Source organism: Annulohypoxylon truncatum (genome assembly GCF_022578515.1).
Source record: "Annulohypoxylon truncatum strain CBS 140777 unplaced genomic scaffold F4807scaffold_30, whole genome shotgun sequence".
Lineage (NCBI taxonomy): Eukaryota > Fungi > Ascomycota > Sordariomycetes > Xylariales > Hypoxylaceae > Annulohypoxylon > Annulohypoxylon truncatum.
The window spans coordinates 167,144-187,571 of NW_025953816.1; the positions used below are offsets into that span (position 1 = coordinate 167,144).

The window sequence follows — 20,428 nt, forward strand, 5'->3', positions numbered from 1 at the left end:
ATTAGAATATTACCAGACTTTAGATTAGAATCCATGACCAAAATCAACATTGAATTTTGGCCGACTGCCTTAGTTTATCTGGACGTACTGACGTGCGAGAGTAAATGGAGTTTCGCGCATTTCATTTTCCGATCGAGAATCAATTTCTTGCGGAGGTAACTGATACGGTTTGCGGACATTCATAATCACGTCAAAAATAAGCATAACCCACACATTATGTTACTTGAAGTATATAAAAGTCTATTATAAATGTTACTCTGGTATGGACTATCCTGAACTTCCATAGGAGTATTGGATGAGAAATGTTCGAATTTGATATGTGCGGTTATATCCAGCATTTACGACCTTAGTCTTATAATACCTGATCAACGACCCGCCAGCTGTCAGAGCGCTTAGTGGTAAGGGCAACGACCGACTGAGCGCTTGTCAACTGCAACTTTGCCAGGCGACTGAGGGAAATGTTCGGCCGCGACAATTCTGTTCATCATATCTCCCAGGTCATCTGCTACGAAAGGTTCCTTCGCTTTGGTGAAGCCTAACTCGTAAGGCAAGCGCTCGTTCTCTAATAATCATCGCCCGTTAGCTTCTATGCGAGTTTATCAAGCTCTAAATCATGATCTTACCGAATAGGTATTCTACCCAAGCCTTAGGCACCGTGCCGGACACCTTGTCGCCAAGGATAGCGACATAAGCTCCTGATTCACCAATGCTGAAGGCGGAGCCTAGGTCGGATAACGAGTACTCGGGATTGGTAAGATTCGAAGTCATAAGACGAGCGACGCGAGCATTGGATGCCATTTGTACGGTGATCGTGTCTCCGGTCCAGTACGACTTTGTTTGGTTGAAGACGGCCTCATTGAAGACATCGGGGGGTCCAAAGTAAGCGTCTTGGCGGCTATAGGTATAAGGTTAACGGACTTGTAGTTAGACAACAAGTTTTGACATAAACTAACCTCAAGCTACCATCATGTTCTAAGATGTTGTGGCGGCTAAGATCATTCAAGTCGAAATATGTCGAATTGGGCGTTGGGTTCGTCGTCACCGCGAAGTTGAACAGCTCCACAGACAACGCTGAGTCTATGTTTAAAGCGGTTCCGAGAGCGTCAATCGTCTTGTTGACGGTGATTCCTTTTCCAGTATGCGGAAGGAAACCGTGGTTCGCCAAGGTGTTCAGCATAGGGCATGGGCCACGAACTATCGAAGATCAGCTTTACTCTAAAATTGTACATTCCAAGTTATACTAGCATACCATCAGTGGTACCAGGAGCTGTCCACGGAGCAGTACTTGAAGGTGCCGAATAGACTGTTGAGCCAAAGGCTACGACGACGGGAAGATACACGGACTTCATTTTCAACTGGTTCGAATCGGAATTGTCTAATGGCTTGCAATGAAATAGATAAACAGGTGTAACCTCTAAATTATTGTATACATCTTTGGCGACCATAGAGGTAGGTATATATAGCGTAGCAACTTTGAGCGGTTGCGAATTAGACCGTCGGGCATCAGACACCCTTCGGGATAAAGTTGACGGGATAAGCCTTCAGTCATCTTCAAGTGGCTCGCCGCGTCATCGTCGCAAGGCAACAGCATAATACCACCTCCAGATGCACACTGTCCGTCGCAGTCCAATGCGGTGCGGTCTATAAGTCATCAGGGGACCCCAGATGTCGAAGCTTACCGAAATACGAATCGAACAACTTAGCCTCGAAATCCCCACAAAGAGTGATCCCGCCATTAACGGAATCGGCTTTCCAGCAACAAGGGCGACTTGCAATGCCGGATATGTGGCGGAGCAATTGTTGCGAGTCTGATAGGTCCGTAGATGTATAAGCTTCTGGAGAAATACCGAATAAGGACCTATATGGTCCTATTCCGATTGGGTTGTGTGATCCTTCGGCTGCTTCCCTGGAAATTTTAGCGAATGACTGTTAACTCATTATAAATACGGATCGAGCTCAGACCCCAATATGCGGGAGAAATGGCCAGGGTTTCTCGGTGCGCGTGAAGCCCGAAATCTCCGGACATCTCCTGCGGCTGAAGCGAGTACAAATATCGGGTAACTGCCTTGAATATGGTCATTTCGGCTCCGATCGGGTAACATCAGTCTCGATACCCGGCTTATTTCCCAGCTCAATCTGTAGAAACTGGGAGTTGTGATGTTCCTGTTCTGAGATTCCTTCGCAGGCAGAATTCTAAACAAAAAGACATCGTCTCAGGTTGGTCGGTATCTTAGCTCTTACAAGTTCTCGACGCGTGCTCTGCGCCTCTTTAGTTCAGCTGGGCTTATAGCATAGCTTTGCGAAGCCGATCGTAATCTCTTCCCACATTACTTATTCATCCGGTTCAGCTCAGCATTTAGCAAGGTTCCGGTGCCGCTGGTCAACAAAATCATTTAGATACTATTCGCTCCATTATACGCCGTATAGAGCTCCCAGATACGTCAGAGTCCGTAATTCCGCAATTAACCCACTGATGATAATCGTTCAACTGCTACCAGGAACATGATTCGAAATGCTTCGCCGCCATCGCTGTGTCTCAGCCACGTGGCGGGCCATCCTTCCATGGGATTCAAGTATCATCTTTGGCATTAACTTCGAATACTCGGTGCCTCCGCCTTCCGAATCAATACGTAAAATCAGATGGCTAAATTCGGGCTCGATGTTTGCCTGGAACTAATTTTACTGTTCATCTTTAAGTAACTAGCTCTGAGTCTACCTAGGCTAGTTTCTATGTGCCCATTACCATATTGCTTCGATTAGGACAATTCGCCTGGAAGATAAACTTACCTTTCTACTCCTTATTACCAGGTACCTCATAATTTATCTGCCTAAGGTACCTAACTATCATAGAAGCTTTAGGAATAATAAGGATCCTAAGGTTCCATGCGAGAAACGCCGTTGAGCCATATCACCGATAGGTAAGTATTGTGTATCGAAAATGATCGAGCGTGGGTGACGGAGGGTGGATACGACGAATATGCCCAATTCAAGGAGAGGGCAATTGACAGTTACGAAGTTTGGCTTTAGTTTCGTCCGCAGGTAGTGTAATAAACCTCTCAAAATCATGCTTTGCTCCATACAAACCTTGCAGTTTCTCAGGCAGCATTCATGCAACAGCGGAAGATTCTCTACTGATATGAAATTACTCCAAGGTAAACTATCCGACAAAAACAAATTTCTTCGGCAGCAAGGAGCGAGCTGTGATGTCACAGCGCGATAAGTTGGCCAAGAAGAACTTCCCATATACACGAGCTAATTCCTTTTCGGCATGCTACTCGTCTGTTGCTTAGTAATTATCCCATGTGCAATGTCCAAATAGTTACCCCTTTTCCGAAGTTGATATTCTTATAGAATTGGATACGTACCTAAGAATTTGGGTACCAAGACTTGAATAAGTAATCAGTTGTTTCTTTTCATATCAAGACAACTCTGGATAAACTCACTGGAACGTGATATCTCTTTGCTTTATGATGATGATGATGAATTTGTTTACGTCCAGGGGCTATAGCAGTACTAAGTACACATAGCGGCGCGTATCGGTGACGCATGGGACGTCTAGAGTACCTAGGTAGGCAGAGCTAGAGTTCCGCTTGACACAAGGAAATTATTTTTTTATCCTCCTCTCCTGCCTATAGCATTACTCTAGCTAGTGAGCGCCAGCCCTGGCTAACCGATTATATTCAGGAAAAACCCTACTCCGGGTCCACCTTCTTCTAACGTCTTTTAAAACCACCCTCCAACGCCCAGCGAGCCCTAAAGCGGGGTAAAAAAACCTGAATAAATCAGACCGTTGGTTAAGTTGCCCACAGTGGGATTCGAACCCACTCGCTTCACGTAGTCGTACGCTAATGCGCGGCCAGACGCTTTAACCACTGCGCCATGTGGGATCTCTTTGCTTTATGTAGAGTTCGAAGACACGTTAACACCTTCGCCGAAGTCTTGTTCTAATAGTAACCAACGTGGGTAAAGCGAACCCAAATCCGCCAACATGCTACAAGTAGATCCCTCGCTGCGGATTTGGCCCGGCTTGTGCCACGATACGACATCCATCCAATCCGATCTGAGTGAAACTAAGAGATTCTCTATGTGATCTCTACCTACCTACATCCCCGTATTCGCTTACCCGGTCGGATGGCGGTAGTGCTCAGCCCAAAATGCTCCAAAACTGTAGCTCGGTCATAGGCATGCCCTATATTCATGAGTTATCAGTTCTCATACTTTCCGGGGACGACAACCAACTCGTGTAAGCCTTTGGCGCTGCCGTAGAATCACGACGGGCTTGGACTCGATTACCATGCCACGGGTGCTAAAGACGACAATCTACGTGATGGTTGAGTCAGAATGCTCGTAGATGGACTGATCATTGTCATGATCGCCTACCCTCGTCATCCACGGCGGCAGCCGTGGTTTAGGTTAAGGAATTATTCCATGTTCCATTCGTACCTACTTCACGTGCTCCCGGTCCTCGTCATCTTCCCTGGGGGCAATAAAACACGAGCACCAACTAAATGTCTCAACGCACCACTTCCTAAGTCGTAACCAGGGGCTTGTTCAAAGAAAAATCTAGATACCTAAGTAGTTACTCTTGAGTTTGCTAGCTAAATTGAGACTGGAAAAGTAGCAAATTTGTTCTGCGTAATATGCAAGATGATAGTTATAGCCTCAAGGCTGTTAAATTCATCCATCCGAATAAAATACAATTATGTACTTACCCGCTACATGAATAGGGGCTATTAGATAAATGCATCGAAAAAGGGGGAGGCACAATGGAAACTCAGTGAATTAACCTAAGGCGCAGCTATCTCGCTCCTTCATATCGGCCCCCGAGCAACAAGGGACACGAGAGAATCGCAAATGAAGAAATCAGAATGCTTTATTTAGCCACAACATCGTATAAACTCAGCAATCACGCCATTGCTACCTTTCTATCTTAGAATAGCACGCGGAAGGCTCTAATCGCCGTTTTCTCTTAACGTAGTTACGGAGTCAAGATGTTCGGAGTACACCGATATCAGATATTCTTGAAAAGTCCTTACAATTATCAACATTGTCGACGAAAAGCAATGGCCAGTCCATAGTGTGGATGACGACGAAGGAGATGGCAAGCAAATATAAACTTCATTTTCCTTCCATACTAATGATCAAAAAGTCTTTACTCTTGAAACTTCATAGAGATTAGACTTTGTTTTATATCGACAGCTAGACTACGTTAAGAATAAAGAGGTGAAGGTCCGTCAAAATAGGCAAGTCAAGGCAGAGTGACCCTCCCTATTAAAGAAGGGGCAAAGCTACAAAACTTCACAGTTCACCCCGAATACCACGCTGTAAACAAATAAAACCCTTAGCGATAAATAACATGACGGTTTGTGTCGTCGTATTGAGAACCTAACTGTCACGACAGGAACAAAGACCTGTGGGTGGAAGCTATCACCTGCCAATTGAGCCAGACAACCACCAAAAGACGAGGATCGCAAGTCGAACAGCCTTGCGATTTTACAGGTGATAAAGCTGATCCGTCACACTAACTTAACCTACTTCGACTAATCAACTAATCACCATTACTTCCTAATTCCATACCTTTCACTATTCTCGTCGTCCCTAATAAGCTACCTAAGAAACACCTGATAAACTAGTCTAATTCGAAGAGCCTCATAATGAAGGCTGCTGAAATGCGGATGGTGAGCACTCGAATATCCATCCGAGCTACGTGGCTATATGTAACTGACTTAACAGGCAAAGACGGGAACTCTCCAGACAGGAGACGGGTACTACACCTCTACCAAGTCAGTTCACGATGGAGGTCAAACATGTTGACATTCGATCAGTTCCTACCGTCCATCCTCTGGTCATCTACCTAATCAGCCTCTACCCTAAAATCGAGTAACCACGTACGTAACTCTAGGTAAGTGCCCGGGATACACACGCAACCAAAACAACTTTACTTTCTTCCATACCTGCTCACCTAGGTAGTTTTTCAAGCTTCCTTTCAATCGAAAAGACAGGCACCAAAAAGCAGCATCATTCCTTCATCGACTACCAAGGAAGAAGCAGGCTTTTCTTTTTGATTATTCGTCAAGACAGGCTCATCTTCTTCCTCGAATTAGTTGCCCTCATCTTTTCCACCGTTGGACTACCTCCTACTATTGATCTTTTAACATCACACGCTTTAGTACACGTCCATGTTGAAAGTCTCTTGCTAATAAAAGCAAACATCTTCATCATGGCAAAATCAGGCCCCGACAAAGAGGGGCTATCCTCTCTCAGGTTGCATGATCATGGCTTCAGTGACAATGAGGAAGGGCATGTATCCAGTGAAGGATCGCCTTACACGGAACCTGAATCTAACGACATGTGCCAAGAGGCTGCTGAGAGCCCGTACTACGAGGACTGGGAGGAGCTGAAACCAAAGATTTACAAGCTATGCTCGCAACTATGGCCGCAATTTCACTATCTATTCGGTAACCACCTGGAGTACCTTTCTCACGGCCGCCACAACGTGAACATCGGTCTCTCGATACCTAACCCGAATAAGGTGGCTGTGTTGACTCGATCTAACTACGTCCTTCGCATTTCCAAGTCGAAAGATGGCGCGCGCAACAATGTTGCAGTATCCAAGTATCTTCAGAAAGCAATGAGCTTCCCTACTCCGCAAATCCTATTCTACGATCTCACGGCTAACAACGCGATACGATACCCTTACGTGATTACTAATCGAATTACGGGCATGCCCCTGAGCCGAGCCATTAAGAATGGAGCAATCACCCAGAAGAAGATGCTGTGCGTGGCCAAGGATCTAGGCCGTTTCTACAAGGAGATGTTGTCTATCAGAAGCAACCGTGCCGGGCTTATTCTTGCCACCAACGAAGCCCCCCTGGACTCCGATGTCTCCGCCCGAATCCTGCCCCTGGGAGCACACGAAGATGAACCTATTAAAGAGTACGATGCTTCGGATGAGACTTCATTGTACCCATTCACAGTATACGAAGCTCCGGATATTCCTTGCGCTATGCTGATGCACAAAGCCGTACTACTATGCACGCTTCGTGACAGCGATGACTTCCAGGGCTATGAACGATCCTTTTGGAAGCAGATCAACTCTATCTATGGCGAGATGGAAGGTATGGGACTATTCTCTAACAACACCATATGCCTCTCTCGAGGCGGTCTGTCCCCGAGCAACATCATGATTGACACCTTCGGCTCCGTCATCACCGTGACTGGGATTCTGGGCTGGAATAAAACTCTCTTCTTGCCGCAGTTTCTAGCGAACCAAGCTCCAGCATTCCTATGGACTCCTGTCGTGCGCGATGGAAAGATGTCAGACTTTGATTTCTTGGAAGCAGAACTTGAGACCTTTGGCGGTTTGACCGTAGCGCCGCTGACACCAGACATGGCCGAGTTGAAGCAGGTCTTTGAGAAGCACGCAGGGGAAAGCTACACATCTAAGCCTTTCACCAAGGAGGCGTTCTTGGCTGAACGAATACTGCAAGCGACCTTCCTTGACTCTGACGACTTTCTATTCTTTACCGTCATATTGAAGAAATATATCGACGCATGGTACGGAATGGAAAGACCCCCTATCCAAGATGGCGAAGACACGCCTAACGAAGTCACCGACGGTGCCACCAACGGCAAATTGACCGACCTATCGACCTCGCAACCTAAGAAACTCTAGAAAATCACATGCTAAAGGATGTTAAACCCGGTATTACCTATAAATGTCATAGCTCCCGGAAAATGAGTTCCTAGCTATAGGGGCTCTTTAACCCGCCGATAACCCCTGTAATACCCGTGTGGCCCGATAGCAGAGGAAGTGGAAATCTTGGCGGAAGTGTCTATGGCGAAAGAATGACAAACGGATAGTGTGGGTGATGTGGAGGGGACGTAAGGGTTGGAAAGCAAGCATTTTGCGGAAGGACAAGATTGCAAATTTTTTTCCTGGGGTGGTGTTCTAGGGTGGTGACGAAAAAGGGGGGTGAAAAGATGTGTAATTTGACGTCTGAAAGAAGACCTACATAACTTGCTAGGATGGATTCACTATCGAATGATGAACGGTATAACATCCACATGCTTGCTACATTGGGTATCCATCTGATAATTCAAACCTGTTAGCTGCAGAACAGCCAGACAGCTTAAACTATCGGTATCCGTATCGCCTTGACGCCAATGCTCCATCTATCCGCCCATCGTGCCATGGGTGTGATAGCGAAGTGGGTATCATTCAACAGCTGGGGAATATTTGGAGAAGTGTGCCTGAAGTGCCTGAATGAAACTATTTTTGCTCCCTTTTCTCCCAATTCTCCAATTCCGCCATTCGCCAATGGAACATCGTCAATTCCATGATAAATGATTATCTTCGAATTGGCCAACGTTTAGATAGCAACGCTCCGTTGATGGCCCGCGATGGGTTTCATTCTCGCGCCAAACACTTTATCTTCCAACCATTCAGGTCCAAATTTCTGACGTGTGAAGCGGAACCATCCACCGTAACCGTATCTCTCTCATGCAAGGTGGGCTGATAGAGCGTCCGGCTAGTGTCCGATACCAGTCGAACCTTGATCCACCAGATGTCCGATCGCGAACCCAAGAAAAAAAAGTTATACGACCCCATAAAAACCCAATGGTATTGCCACCGAGAGAGATAAAACCCGACCTAGGTACGCGGGAAAGGTCAAGTCCAGTCTAAGGGGAAACTAGTTTTCTTTTTTTCTTCCTGCTAAAAAAATACCTAGGTGAAAAGACGAATAAGCAAGCAGGAAAAATTAAGTAGTTACGTAGGTAAAATATACTTATCCAACCATGAGCCACGACCCGGCGCGCTCCCTAGCGGACGTGGGCTTCTACCCCGACTCGGCGCCCGAAACGCCGTACCTGGGTCTCGACACCGGCAGCGCCTTCCCCTCGGGCGTCGCCTCGCCGGACCCGCTCCTGACCCCGTCCAACAAAAACAACAGCAACAACAACAACAATGAGTACTTCGCGCTAGACCGCAAGGCGCTCGCCCAGGCCCTCGGCCAGAAGCGCGACAGCGACAGCCAGATCTCGGTGCGCATGCAGACGCGCGACATCACGGACCGGCACCGGTACGACGACGAGTACGACGACGATGGCGAAGACGAGGTGCTTCCGGACCTGATGCTCGAGCTCAGCGCCATCAGGAGCCGGACCCGCAGCGCCGCGGCGCGCATGCCGGACGCGGACGTCGAGTCCGGCGCCAGCACACCCGTCCGCACCAAGGGATCATCGCAGGGCGTTCCCCCCGAACTCGCCAACTTCGCGGCGGAGATCGTATTCGTGCTGGTGTGCAGCGCGGGCCAATTCATCTTCGCGCTGACGTACGGCCACGCCAACGTGGCGCAGCTGCAATTGCGGACCGCGCTGGGCCTGCCCGCGACCCAGATCCCGTGGGTGCTGGGCTCGAGCCTGCTGGCCAGCGGGCTGTCCGTCATCGTCGCGGGGTCGCTGGCCGACCTGGCGGCGCCCAAGCCGCTGATGGTCGGCGCCTTCATCTGGAGCGCCGTGTGGCACGCCGTCGCCGCGGCGGCGCTCTCGCCCCGGCTAAAGGTCTTGTTCTTCGTCGCGCGCGCCATGCAGGGGCTCTCGCTGGGTATCCTCGTGTCTGCGTCGATGAGCGTCCTGGGCCGCGTGTATAAGCCCGGCGTGCGCAAGACGAGGGTATTTTCGCTGAGTACGTGACGCCACCCCCTTTTCTGACATTTTCTTGTGTAACCCGAACTGACCCTTTTAAAAATTGCTTTTTTTAAGGGGTGGCCGGTCCGATGATACCCCCAAAATACTTTTACCTTTTTATTTATGTGGAAATGAGTACTAACTTTGGATAATAGTGGCGGCCGGTGCCCCTTTCGGATTCTCCATCGGTTGCCTTCACGGAGGCGCGCTGGCCCAACACTTACCATGGCTTTTTGGCAGCACGGCCATCTTCCTCTGCGTTGTCGCCGTAGCCGCGTACCTGACGCTACCGGATCTAACTCCCGCAAAGGACAGCCACGACGCGGACGCGCCCTCGCTGCGAGAGTTCGACTACGTCGGCGCCGTACTCTCGTCCTCGGGCTGCGGTCTGGTGCTTTTCGGGCTGACGCAGGGATCGTCTGCTAACTGGAACCCTTACACGTACTCTCTTATCATAGCGGGTGTTGCAATGTTCGTCGCGTTCGCTTTCGTCGAGCGCAGCTTGAAAAGGCCTTTGATTCCTAATGGCTTGTGGAAGACACCGGGATTCGCTGCGCTGCTTGTGGCGTACTTCCTTGGCTTTGGGGGTTTTAGTATGTGTCCCATCTCTATAACCATCGTGATATTTACGATCATCATGAGAATGCTAACAAGACTCTTTCTTAGCCGGAGCGTGGCAGTTCTACGCCGTCCAGTTTTGGCAGAGGTATCAGGGCGCGAGTCCAGTAACTGTGGCTCTTTACATCCTACCCAACGGAGTAGTCGGAGTGTTAGCGGCCTATGTCGTGTCCAAAACATTGCACGTGTTCCCGGGACACTGGATTTTCATAGCTAGCATGATAGCTTTTGCATTAGGACCCGCCTTCTTCCTCCCTCAGACGCCGAGCACTTCTTACTGGGCTTTATCGTTCCCTGGCGTGGCGCTCGCAACGTTCGGTCCGGATATGAGTTTTGCGGCGGCTGCTATATTTATCACGTCCAGCGTGCCGCGGTCGTACCAAGGGTCTGCCGGTGCCCTGTTGGTCACGGTGCAAAATCTGACATCAGCTATCATGACGTCGATCTCTGACTCGATCGGCGTCAAGGTCGACCAGTTGCCCTCGGGTGAGATCGGACTCGAGGGCCTGAAGGCCATCTGGTGGTTCGGACTCGCATCCGCAATGACAGGAGCACTTATCACGGCTACCTTTGTGAGGATCCCGAAGGCGGAGGAGAAGGAACACGTGCAGTAACGAACTAAAGGGTACATCTTTTGGATATTATAACATTGGCTATTGAGGGGTTTATTATAAAAGAGGATAAGACTACGGGTAAGGCACTCAGGGGTGAAACGAGGATATACACAAAACGCAGGGTATGATGAGTTAAGAGAAGTTAATGAGCGATACTTGGGATATATAGACGGGTTAGACGGGTAATTTCAACATTCGTACGGTAATCTAATAGAATAGGAATCGGTTTCACTTGCAGCTCATGCTCATATGGTAAACCTAAGCAGTGCATTACGCTCAGTGTGTGTGAAAGGCTATAACCTTGATTGTTATTAGCCATTCACTGGCAGTTGATGATCGGTACATTGGCTTGGTGAAGGCAGAAATGGCAAAGAGTCGTCGATTAAAAATATCAACCTAGCTGCTCGTCTGCTAGCATTGAAAGTTAGCATGTAGTATAAAGATCTGCACACTTTATTAGTAGGAAGATATGTTAGTAGTCAATAGCTCTAGGATTTCTTCCTTGCAACGTTGAGCTGAGCCTAATGGCTTCCGTGCCACGTTCAAGACGATGACCGAAGAGTTTTTTTTTAGTATGCCGGATTAGGAAGTTCGCGATGGCGTAGCCCAATAAAAGAGGGACGTTAAGTCCTGCAGACCCCTATTGCCCAGGTAGTGTATGCAGTTGCTCGTAGCCACCATATCCTACCAATAAAATCTTTACGGATTAATAGAGTATACCTAATCCGTAAAACAAGCCAAAATGAGAACACGAGTGGATATTCAAGCGGTATCCGTTCTTGTTCGGAGAGAACATAACCTGACGAGCTGAAACCTACATCTTTTACCGCTTGATATCGTCCTTGAAGTAGTCTTGAGTGGCAGAGCGGTTGAAGTCATGTCGACTATTTATTAGCCCCCAACGGAGAGACGAAACCGAGCATAGCCACTCCAGGGAATAATACAATAATGGAACAACATGGGGAGATCTGCCGGAAGCGCCATTCGTTGCCAATCTATGCCCACAAGGTCGCCTGTGCCCTTGTCTTCGCTCTGATCACAAGTCTGTTCGGCCGGCGGTGTGTAGTTCGGTGCGAGCACTTGTCTAACTCTAACGATATCGGCTATGGGTACAGTGAAATTGGCGCAGATCGGTTCGTAGAACATGCGCGTTTTGTGACCTAGTTGTAGTGTTCACACCTGTCTTTTGATGAACAACGCAGTATTTACACTAAGTTAGATATTGAACATCGCTGTTATGTTGTACACCCGGAGCTAGCTGAAACCTGTAGTACTGCTTCGGTCGTTCGCACCGAGACACAGACTCGGATTGCTTCCTTTATGATTGTATTGCGACTCTGGGTTGAGGGGATTAATAGTTTTCTTGACTTGGTCCTCTCTCTTACGAGCATCGTGTAGCTTCTTAGCGCTTTGAAGCTTGGGTACCCACTAGTGTAGGATTGCAGGGTCTTCCAATCCCTAAATCTAGATAGCTAGCAGCATACGGTTAGCGCGAAAGAGGCTACAAGATTAGTTGCCGATGAATATTTCTCTACGCGAAGCGAAGGCTTCGTCTTCGGAGATGACTAAGTAACGCGCTGGTAGAGTTATGGATCTGTAAAAGGGTGTTTACTTCAATTTATGACGGTCGAGTTAGGTTTTGTCCCGAGATTGCGGCCAAGTTTCTGCGGAACCGGTTGGATCGATCAAATTACGCAAATGTGTACCGTGACGGAGATATAACGAGTCTCATATGTAGGTACGAAGTCGGGATACTATGTAGATCGACCGCATCGGTAATACTTATTTTAGAAGCTAGATAGGGTGTGCGCTCATCGGTGGTACGTGAAACGCCACGATGCTTGTTTGAACCTCAACCAGAAAAGCCCTTTAAAAGAAGTTGTTCCCAAGGTGTCTCAAATACCTAGAAATGGATAGAAACGAATTTGTGCGCATACCGCAATATGGCATGGCGACGGATTGGGCGTTTCAGCTGCCAAGATTCTAGACTTGAGTGGTTTCAACATCCCCGCTGCGGCTGAGATCTTGCTCGAAGGGACTCTTCGACTTCTTCATATTTCCGTTTTTGCACTAAGATATTTGCTAGGTAGTTAATAGTCCTTAGTAGAAACAGAGCTCTGAAAATGGACGTATCGGTTTCTTCGTAGGTGACAACCTGAAGATACTGTTGGACCCGGTATATAATAAGGTGGTATCGAGGACCTGGATAGCTGCATTCCGACTACCAGATTCTAATGTTGGTAAGGCAGCGCTAATGATGTTTCCGTGTTCCAAGTTAAGATCCTGTACAATATCCGGGCGGCCTCTTGGGCGTAGTGTCACGTCTTGAATTCGCTAGAACCAATCAGCCCTACGCATTAGATTCCTGACGAGGTCTTTGTGCCGTGAGCCGCGCAGTACTAGTAATCGTACTATCTAGCAGTCTAGGTACCTAGTGCACATGTGAGTGTTAGGTATGATATCATTTGACAAAGATTTTAGTAAAGTATCAGAAAGCGTAATGAATGGCGTAAGATTATTAGCCTCCAGGGCTGCTACCGAGCAGTCTGGCAGTTAGCACGACATTACGAGAGTCTAGGCCGAAAAGCCGGATGAGCGGCTTTGATGCTGTAGCTAACGTTTAAGGCTGTAGCGAAAAGGTAATGTCGTGATCCACGATGATGAAATGGTATTTGAGCCTTGGAAATAAACGTGAGGATAAGTGGCAGAGTGGATAATGGGATTAGACGATTGGCGGAGTTGAGAAAGCTGGAGCCGCTATCTGAAAATAGAGTTAGCTATTAGCGTTATGGGGTCAGTAGTTGCCTGTTATTACCCACATTGTTCCGCTGCAATCCACCTGTCGTAAACAGCAACCCATCAGACATTAACCGCATGCAGCCTTGTACTAGCTCATTATGGCAATAATGTTTGACTAGCTCGCGCGTTAATGCAACCGCTCCTTGACGTTTCTCCTTTGCTGCGCCTCCTTTTGCGCCTGTCGAAACTCGGAACCTCTGAACCCTTTCCCATCCTTTTCACTTACATGCGCGAAACAGTCACACCTCGGGAAAAACGGCAGCAGTTTAGGGTCTCGATTACAGCGTGTCCATAGGCTTTTCAACCCTCCATACCAGCTCATACCTAGGTCTAGCCAGGTGTGGCAGACATTATTAGTGAAGGACCACGCAATACCATGCAGATCTGAGTCGGGTGCTTCGTCATCCCCCTAATTATTTTTCATTATCTGGCTGCGTGTGGTACTTGCTTTTCATTCATCTCGACCATTCATACCTCTCCTTTATCCTTCTTTCCATACCTACCACATTGTATTATATTATCCATCTTAGATTCTGAACCTCGGGTTGGAGCTGGTCAGCAAGCAGGAACTGCAAATCTCATCCCTTGGCATCGACTTGGCGAGTTGGCGACTTGGCAACTAGGCTTAGCACCGAGCTGAGATATCCACCGAGTGACTCTAGTCAATCATCAGCCGTCATTTTTAAGTTACTTCCTATTTCAAGCTCATCCATTAGTAGGCTGCCTAAGTACCTATAGTATCTTGGCATCCGGGCTGGTCCTGGGGTTGTTGTGTTGTGTTGGATCCGATAGTTTACCTGTTTCAGACTTCTCACATTACATACTATTCATTCTATTCTCATACCTATCCATTACATACATAGCCTCTTTGTTCCTCCCCTTCCGTATCCTAGCGGCGACTTCTCTAATTCCTTTATTACCTATCCATCCTCGCCACGAATTATCTCTTACTATACCTTCTTGTTTTCCTTTCCTCTTGATTTTCTTTCATTCGTCGATACCTAGGTACTAAGCCTAAAAGATAATCGCGAGATCACCAAGCCGCGTCATCATACCGAGACCCTGGACGGTTAACTTCCCCGGTGACCCACGAAAAAAAGTCTTGGCTGAGATTTCCATCGGGTACCTACATCTCGTCGCCAAACGAGTTTATCTGAGCCAAGAACGCGATCTTAAACCACCCAATACTCTACATCTTTTCAGATCCGAAATATGAGGACTGTCGCGACGCTTGCGACGGGCGCTTTGGTCGCCTCTGTCGCCCAGGCACAGGTTGTTCAATGGGATATCGTGAGGAAGCATACGGGACCTAAATTAACGAGGCGAGCTGGCACGTTTACGGAGGTCATCACAAACGAGAAAGTTCGGGGAGGTTACTTTGCATCATGTTCAGTCGGAACGCCTGCCCAAAATCTCACCTTACAACTGGACACGGGTTCGAGTGATATCTGGGTTCCTTCGAGCTCCGCGAGCGTGTGCGAGCAAACATCTTCTAGTAGCGATGGCTGCAGTCTCGGATCTTGTAAGTAACCTTCAAGCAAGAAAAATAAAAATCAGGGAATAAATGTCAAGGTGGCTGGTTACTGACTAATGTTTGTCACAGTTGACGAGAGCGAATCTAGTACCGCCACGGTCGTAGGCGAAAACGAGTTCAGTATTTCGTACGTCGACGGTAGTCATTCTAAGGGCGACTACATCACGGATACGTTCCAGATCGGTGGTGCCAAGTTAACCAATATGACTATGGGTCTTGGTACTTCTACAGATATTCCGTACGGCCTCGTCGGTGTTGGATATACCTTGAACGAAGCTATCATCGGCACCACCCACTCTAGCTCGTCCCAGTACGACAATCTTCCCGTATTGATGCAGAAGCAAGGCCTCATCGCTACCAACGCGTATAGCTTGTGGCTTAACGATCTAGACGCGAGCACTGGTAGCATTCTATTTGGTGGAATCGACACGGAAAAGTACAAGGGCGATCTTACTCGCATTAACATTCAAAAGGATGCCTCGGCAAACGCTTTCACGTCCTTCATCGTCTCCATGACGTCCGTACAGGCGACATCGTCCTCCGGCACCGATACGCTATCTTCTGCGACGTTCCCGATTCCTGTCGTCCTGGACTCCGGCACTACTTTCAGCTACGTGCCGACCGACTTGGCAACGGAGATGTGGAACGAGGTTGGTGCCGAGTACTACAGCGAAGTAGGACTCGCGCTCCTGCCTTGCAGCATGGAGAACAGTGCGGGTCATTTCTCGTTCGGCTTCGGCGGCACTGGAGGACCCGTCATCAACATTACGATGGACGAGCTTGTCCTGCCCCTGACTACTGGCGGGGCTGTGACCTTCCCCAGCGGCCCCAACAAGGGCCAAGAGGCATGCCAATTCGGCGTTCAAAACTTCAGCAGCGACAGCACCACGTTCCTTCTAGGCGACACTTTTATGCGATCAGCCTACGTTGTGTACGACTTGGTCAACAACCAGATTGGACTTGCGCCCACGGATTTCAACGCCACAAAGTCCAACGTTGTTGCGTTCGCTAGCGAAGGTGCCCAGATGCCGTCTGCCACCGCCGCGCCTAACCAGGCTGCGGTCTCCGAGTCGGCCTCGACTACAACAGGATCGTTAGGCGCAAGCGGCGGTTTCCTGAACGACAAGTCTTCCGATGGCTCTTCGCTTCCACCGCCCCTTGATTGGTCTAGGATAGCAGTCATGGGTGCCAGCATGAGTCTAGTGCTGGTTGGGAGCGGATTTTTCATGCTTTAAAGAGTTATCTGTCATAAATCAAGGCGTTCAGGTTACGGCCGAATTGTGCATTATTCTGTTATCATGATATTCATCTACCACATCAGCTGATGCATTCTGAGTAAAATCGGGGTTAAATGGTTTTAGCATTCCACGCGCTATGGTGAAGAAAGGATAAAGATGGCTTGGATTCTTCGAGGGGCTTAAGAACTCTGGAAAGCGAAGACGAAGGCGAGTAAAGTCGGGGTTTTCGTGACGACCGAAGGGACGAAGTCTCGTGTAGGATGAGGACGGCCTCATGAGCTCAGGAGGAGCTAGTACTTACGGGCAACGAAGGTTATTATCGTGTTCATAAAAGCATACCTAGAGTAGCAAGTTTATTGCAGCAAAGACTGTGTATACCAATGATAATGCTGATCATCTTAGTGCTGAGTGTCAAGTTACTCGAATCTTTGAGCGTGATCCATCCACCTCATACGTAGGTACATATGCAGTACAGGTATACACAGGTACATGGTATAGCTGTGGAAGCATCAATTAGTGCGATGAGATGTGGAATTGGAGCGCTGTGAGTGGTTGCTTCCAAGCGGCATTATTCCCCCGATAAGCCGTTATCGTCCCAATCAGCCCATAAAATTTCTTAGGCTTCGTTTATTCGAGAAATTGAAGATTCATCCCGCCTTAAGAAAAGCACTTGGCGGCACAATTTCCCCATTCGTTCGCTATTGGGGGTTTTGAAACTTCAGGTTTATTCGTTCTTTTGTGCTTCCTTCACTATGAGGGTCCAGCGAGCCGTAGCTGTCCTCAACGACAGCCGTATCCTCGGTTCGAGGTGCAGCGCTCGCTTCCTCAGTGTGGGTTCCAGGGCTCCGGGCTCTCGTTACCCTGCGCCGCTGATCGCAGCTCCGTTACGTGTAGAGGGGAGAAGATATTTCAGCCTGACCAAAACTCGATATGCTTCTGCGAACGCGGCTGCTAGTGCTGCGTAAGCTTCTTCCTTTCCAATGGTCGGAGTGCATAAAGGTAGCTGACGTTAAGTCTATAGCTTGAAGCGCGCTGCCGAGGAGGCCGCAAACCTCACACCCGAAGCCGTCTTCCAGAAAATGAGCCCGGAAGAGAAGAAGCGACTGTCAAGAGTGCGCAATATTGGTATTGCCGTATGTCGCAATCGGTTACTATAGAACTATAAGAGAAGACAGACGGGATACTAAACAGGAAGATAGGCACATATCGACAGTGGAAAGACGACAGCTACCGAACGAGTGCTGTTCTATACCGGTCGAATTAAGGCTATTCACGAAGTCAGAGGCAGGGATGGCGCAGGCGCAAAGATGGACTCTATGGAACTCGAGCGAGAGAAGGGAATCACTATCCAATCTGCTGCCACGTTTTGCGACTGGAAGAAGGTCGAAGACGGCGTGGAACAGACCTACCATATCAATTTGATCGATACGCCTGGTCACATTGATTTCACCATCGAGGTCGAGCGCGCCCTGAGAGTGTTGGACGGAGCCGTCATGATCCTTTGCGCCGTCAGTGGTGTTCAGTCTCAGACTATCACCGTGGACAGGCAGATGAAGCGATACAACATTCCCCGAATAAGTTTCGTGAACAAGATGGACCGAATGGGCGCCAACCCCTGGAAAGCTGTCGAACAAATCAACTCTAAGTTAAAGATTCCCGCTGCGGCCATCCAAATCCCTATTGGTGCCGAGGATCAATTCAAGGGCGTCGTTGACCTGATAGAAATGAAAGCTATCTACAGTGAGGGGCCGAAGGGCACAATCATTCGGCACGGCCCTGTACCCGATGACTTGAAAGAGCTTGCGGAACAGAAACGCCAGGAACTGATCGAGAAGCTCGCCGACGTTGATGATGAAATTGCTGAAATTTTCTTGGAAGAGGGCACGCCATCTAACGAGCAGATTAGCGCCGCTATTCGCAGGTCTACTATCGCCTTGAAGTTTACTCCCGTCATGATGGGATCTGCTTTAGCCGACAAGTCCATTCAGCCCTTGCTTGATGCCGTCTGCGACTATCTGCCCAACCCTGCCGACGTCGAGAACGTGGCGTTGGATCGCTCCAAGAACGAGGCGCAGACCAAGTTGGTTCCTTACAACTCGCTGCCTTTCGTCGGATTGGCGTTCAAGCTCGAAGAGAATAACTACGGTCAGCTTACCTACATTCGAGTCTACCAGGGCTCGTTGAAGAAGGGTACTTGGTTGTTCAATTCGCGAACCGATAAGAAGGTCAGAATTCCCCGTATCGTGCGAATGCACTCCAACGAGATGGAGGATGTCTCCGAGATCGGCGCAGGTGAGATTTGCGCCGTATTTGGTGTCGACTGCGCCTCTGGCGATACCTTTACGGACGGAAACTTGCCGTATACCATGTCTTCCATGTTCGTGCCCGACGCGGTCATGTCGCTTTCCATCAAGCCCAAGAAGAGCACGGATGCCGACAACTTCAGTAAGGCCATGAACCGTTTCCAACGTGAAGATCCCACATTCAGATTGTTTGTCGATGAGGAAAGCGAGGAGACCATCATCTCGGGTATGGGTGAATTGCACCTGGAAATCTATATCGAGCGTCTACGACGTGAGTACAAGGTTGACTGTGTCACTGGCCAGCCTCGTGTCGCGTATCGTGAGACTATCAGCAACAGGGCCGACTTCGACTACCTTCTCAAGAGGCAGACAGGTGGTCCTGGTGACTTCGCTCGCGTCGGCGGCTGGATCGAACCTAACGATGAGCCGGAGAAGAACAGCTTCGAGAACCAAGTGGTCGGAGGTGCTATCCCTGATAAATTCATCTCAGCTTGTGGCAAAGGTTTCGAAATTGCTTGCGAGAAGGGCCCTCTACTGGGTCACAAGGTGATCGGGGCCCGTATGGTGGTCAATGACGGAGCAACGCACGTGACGGATTCTTCAGATTTCGCTTTCAGTTTAGCAGCGCAAATGGCCTTCCGCAAGGTGTTCCCAGATGCTGGCGGTCAAGTTCTTGAGCCGCTGATGAAGACGACCATCATGGCACCCAACGAGTTCCAGGGCAACATTCTTATGCTGATGAACAAGCGAAACGCTACTATTCTTGATACGGAGATCGGCACCGAGGACTTTACGCTGGTGGCGGATTGCAGTCTTAACGCCATGTTCGGATTTAGCACTCAGTTGAGAGCGGCTACCCAGGGCAAGGGCGAGTTTAGCATGGAGTTTTCGCATTACGCGGCCGCGCCGCCTCACATGCAGTATGTTTCTATCGTATCCCTAAGCTAATGTTACTGGTGAACGAGATTTGCTAATGATTGCTTATAGGAAGGAATTGATCGCCAAGTACCAGAAAGAGCTTGAGGCGAAGAGAACCAAATAAAGATACTTCGCCTTGGGTGGAATTCTATTCGCAGCTAGCTTCTCCAACACGCTATGCTGCCTCAAGACAAGTGTACGAGTGGATGTCATCGACTCATTGTCGGTCTACTACTAGTATCGGCACTCAGGGGAATTGGCATTTTCTCGTCAAAGTTAAAACTAGTTATGCCTACACTACGAGATCACAACGGTGATTATGGTGTGTACATTATAACGTGATGATATATTACGATATGCCAATAGCGGGCTGTATATAAACCCCGGGCGTATCATGAAGGCTCGAGGTATCGTTTAGGTACAAAATCGACCTAACATAGACGAAGGATTGGAAAATAAACGGGCAACGATACCTACTGAGAAGGGCGGGTATTGAAAATGCCTTTACGCATGTATAGAGAAAAGATCTAGAACATGGAAATAGAGAACCTCTTCCCTCTACTTTAGGGCCACTCTTGACTATATTAAAACGTCCCGTGGCTTTTGAAAGTCTTTCAATTCGTATCATTGAGTCTAGAGCCTAGATTCTGATTTTGGTTTTACCACTTTTGATCACCCCTTTTTCCGTCTGTAAGCCCCAGCCCCTTTTTGCGC

At 48.5% G+C, this 20,428-nt stretch overlaps 5 protein-coding genes and 1 pseudogene across 6 annotated transcripts; 4 read left to right on the forward strand and 2 right to left on the reverse strand.

Annotated features, from left to right (window-relative positions):
• Nucleotides 1-392: 392 nt before the first annotated feature.
• Nucleotides 393-1,349, reverse strand: F4807DRAFT_463058 (Cloroperoxidase; the record flags this gene model as incomplete). Its single annotated transcript, XM_048001912.1, has 4 exons — nt 393-562; nt 624-895; nt 954-1,194; nt 1,250-1,349. 4 exons carry the CDS (start codon nt 1,347-1,349, stop codon nt 393-395), a joined length of 783 nt encoding a protein of 260 aa, XP_047851514.1.
• Nucleotides 1,350-3,800: 2,451 nt separating this feature from the next.
• On the reverse strand, nt 3,801-3,887 carry F4807DRAFT_t115 (annotated as a pseudogene). The gene has a single exon. The product of its transcript is annotated as a tRNA-OTHER (tRNA).
• A 2,333-nt stretch (nt 3,888-6,220) lies between these two features.
• Nucleotides 6,221-7,675, forward strand: F4807DRAFT_463059 (uncharacterized protein; the record flags this gene model as incomplete). The annotated part of the gene is made up of 1 exon (XM_048001913.1): nt 6,221-7,675. The coding sequence occupies one exon, from the start codon at nt 6,221-6,223 to the stop codon at nt 7,673-7,675; it is 1,455 nt and encodes a 484-aa protein (XP_047851515.1).
• Nucleotides 7,676-8,659: 984 nt separating this feature from the next.
• Nucleotides 8,660-11,368, forward strand: F4807DRAFT_210740 (MFS general substrate transporter). The gene is made up of 3 exons (XM_047993930.1): nt 8,660-9,688; nt 9,846-10,283; nt 10,357-11,368. Exons 1-3 carry the CDS (start codon nt 8,800-8,802, stop codon nt 10,920-10,922), a joined length of 1,893 nt encoding a protein of 630 aa, XP_047851516.1. The 5' UTR covers nt 8,660-8,799; the 3' UTR covers nt 10,923-11,368.
• A 3,565-nt stretch (nt 11,369-14,933) lies between these two features.
• F4807DRAFT_463061 (acid protease) lies at nt 14,934-16,708 on the forward strand (the record flags this gene model as incomplete). The annotated part of the gene is made up of 3 exons (XM_048001914.1): nt 14,934-15,243; nt 15,325-16,463; nt 16,643-16,708. The coding sequence occupies 3 exons, from the start codon at nt 14,934-14,936 to the stop codon at nt 16,706-16,708; spliced, it is 1,515 nt and encodes a 504-aa protein (XP_047851517.1).
• Nucleotides 16,709-17,138: 430 nt separating this feature from the next.
• F4807DRAFT_436632 (translation elongation factor G) lies at nt 17,139-20,306 on the forward strand. Its single transcript, XM_047998976.1, has 4 exons — nt 17,139-17,454; nt 17,515-17,626; nt 17,693-19,716; nt 19,784-20,306. The coding sequence occupies exons 1-4, from the start codon at nt 17,246-17,248 to the stop codon at nt 19,836-19,838; spliced, it is 2,400 nt and encodes a 799-aa protein (XP_047851518.1). The 5' UTR covers nt 17,139-17,245; the 3' UTR covers nt 19,839-20,306.
• Nucleotides 20,307-20,428: the final 122 nt, after the last annotated feature.

Bases quoted from the DNA above. Each gene is read 5' to 3' on its own strand.
- F4807DRAFT_210740 (XM_047993930.1), top strand. From the start codon at position 8,800: ATGAGCCACGACCCGGCGCGCTCCCTAGCGGACGTGGGCTTCTACCCC. The intron at 9,689-9,845 runs GTACGTGACGCC...TTTGGATAATAG, and splicing joins GACGAGGGTATTTTCGCTGA to TGGCGGCCGGTGCCCCTTTC. The intron at 10,284-10,356 runs GTATGTGTCCCA...ACTCTTTCTTAG, and splicing joins CCTTGGCTTTGGGGGTTTTA to CCGGAGCGTGGCAGTTCTAC.
- F4807DRAFT_436632 (XM_047998976.1), top strand. From the start codon at position 17,246: ATGAGGGTCCAGCGAGCCGTAGCTGTCCTCAACGACAGCCGTATCCTC. The intron at 17,455-17,514 runs GTAAGCTTCTTC...TTAAGTCTATAG, and splicing joins AACGCGGCTGCTAGTGCTGC to CTTGAAGCGCGCTGCCGAGG. The intron at 17,627-17,692 runs GTATGTCGCAAT...ACAGGAAGATAG, and splicing joins TGCGCAATATTGGTATTGCC to GCACATATCGACAGTGGAAA.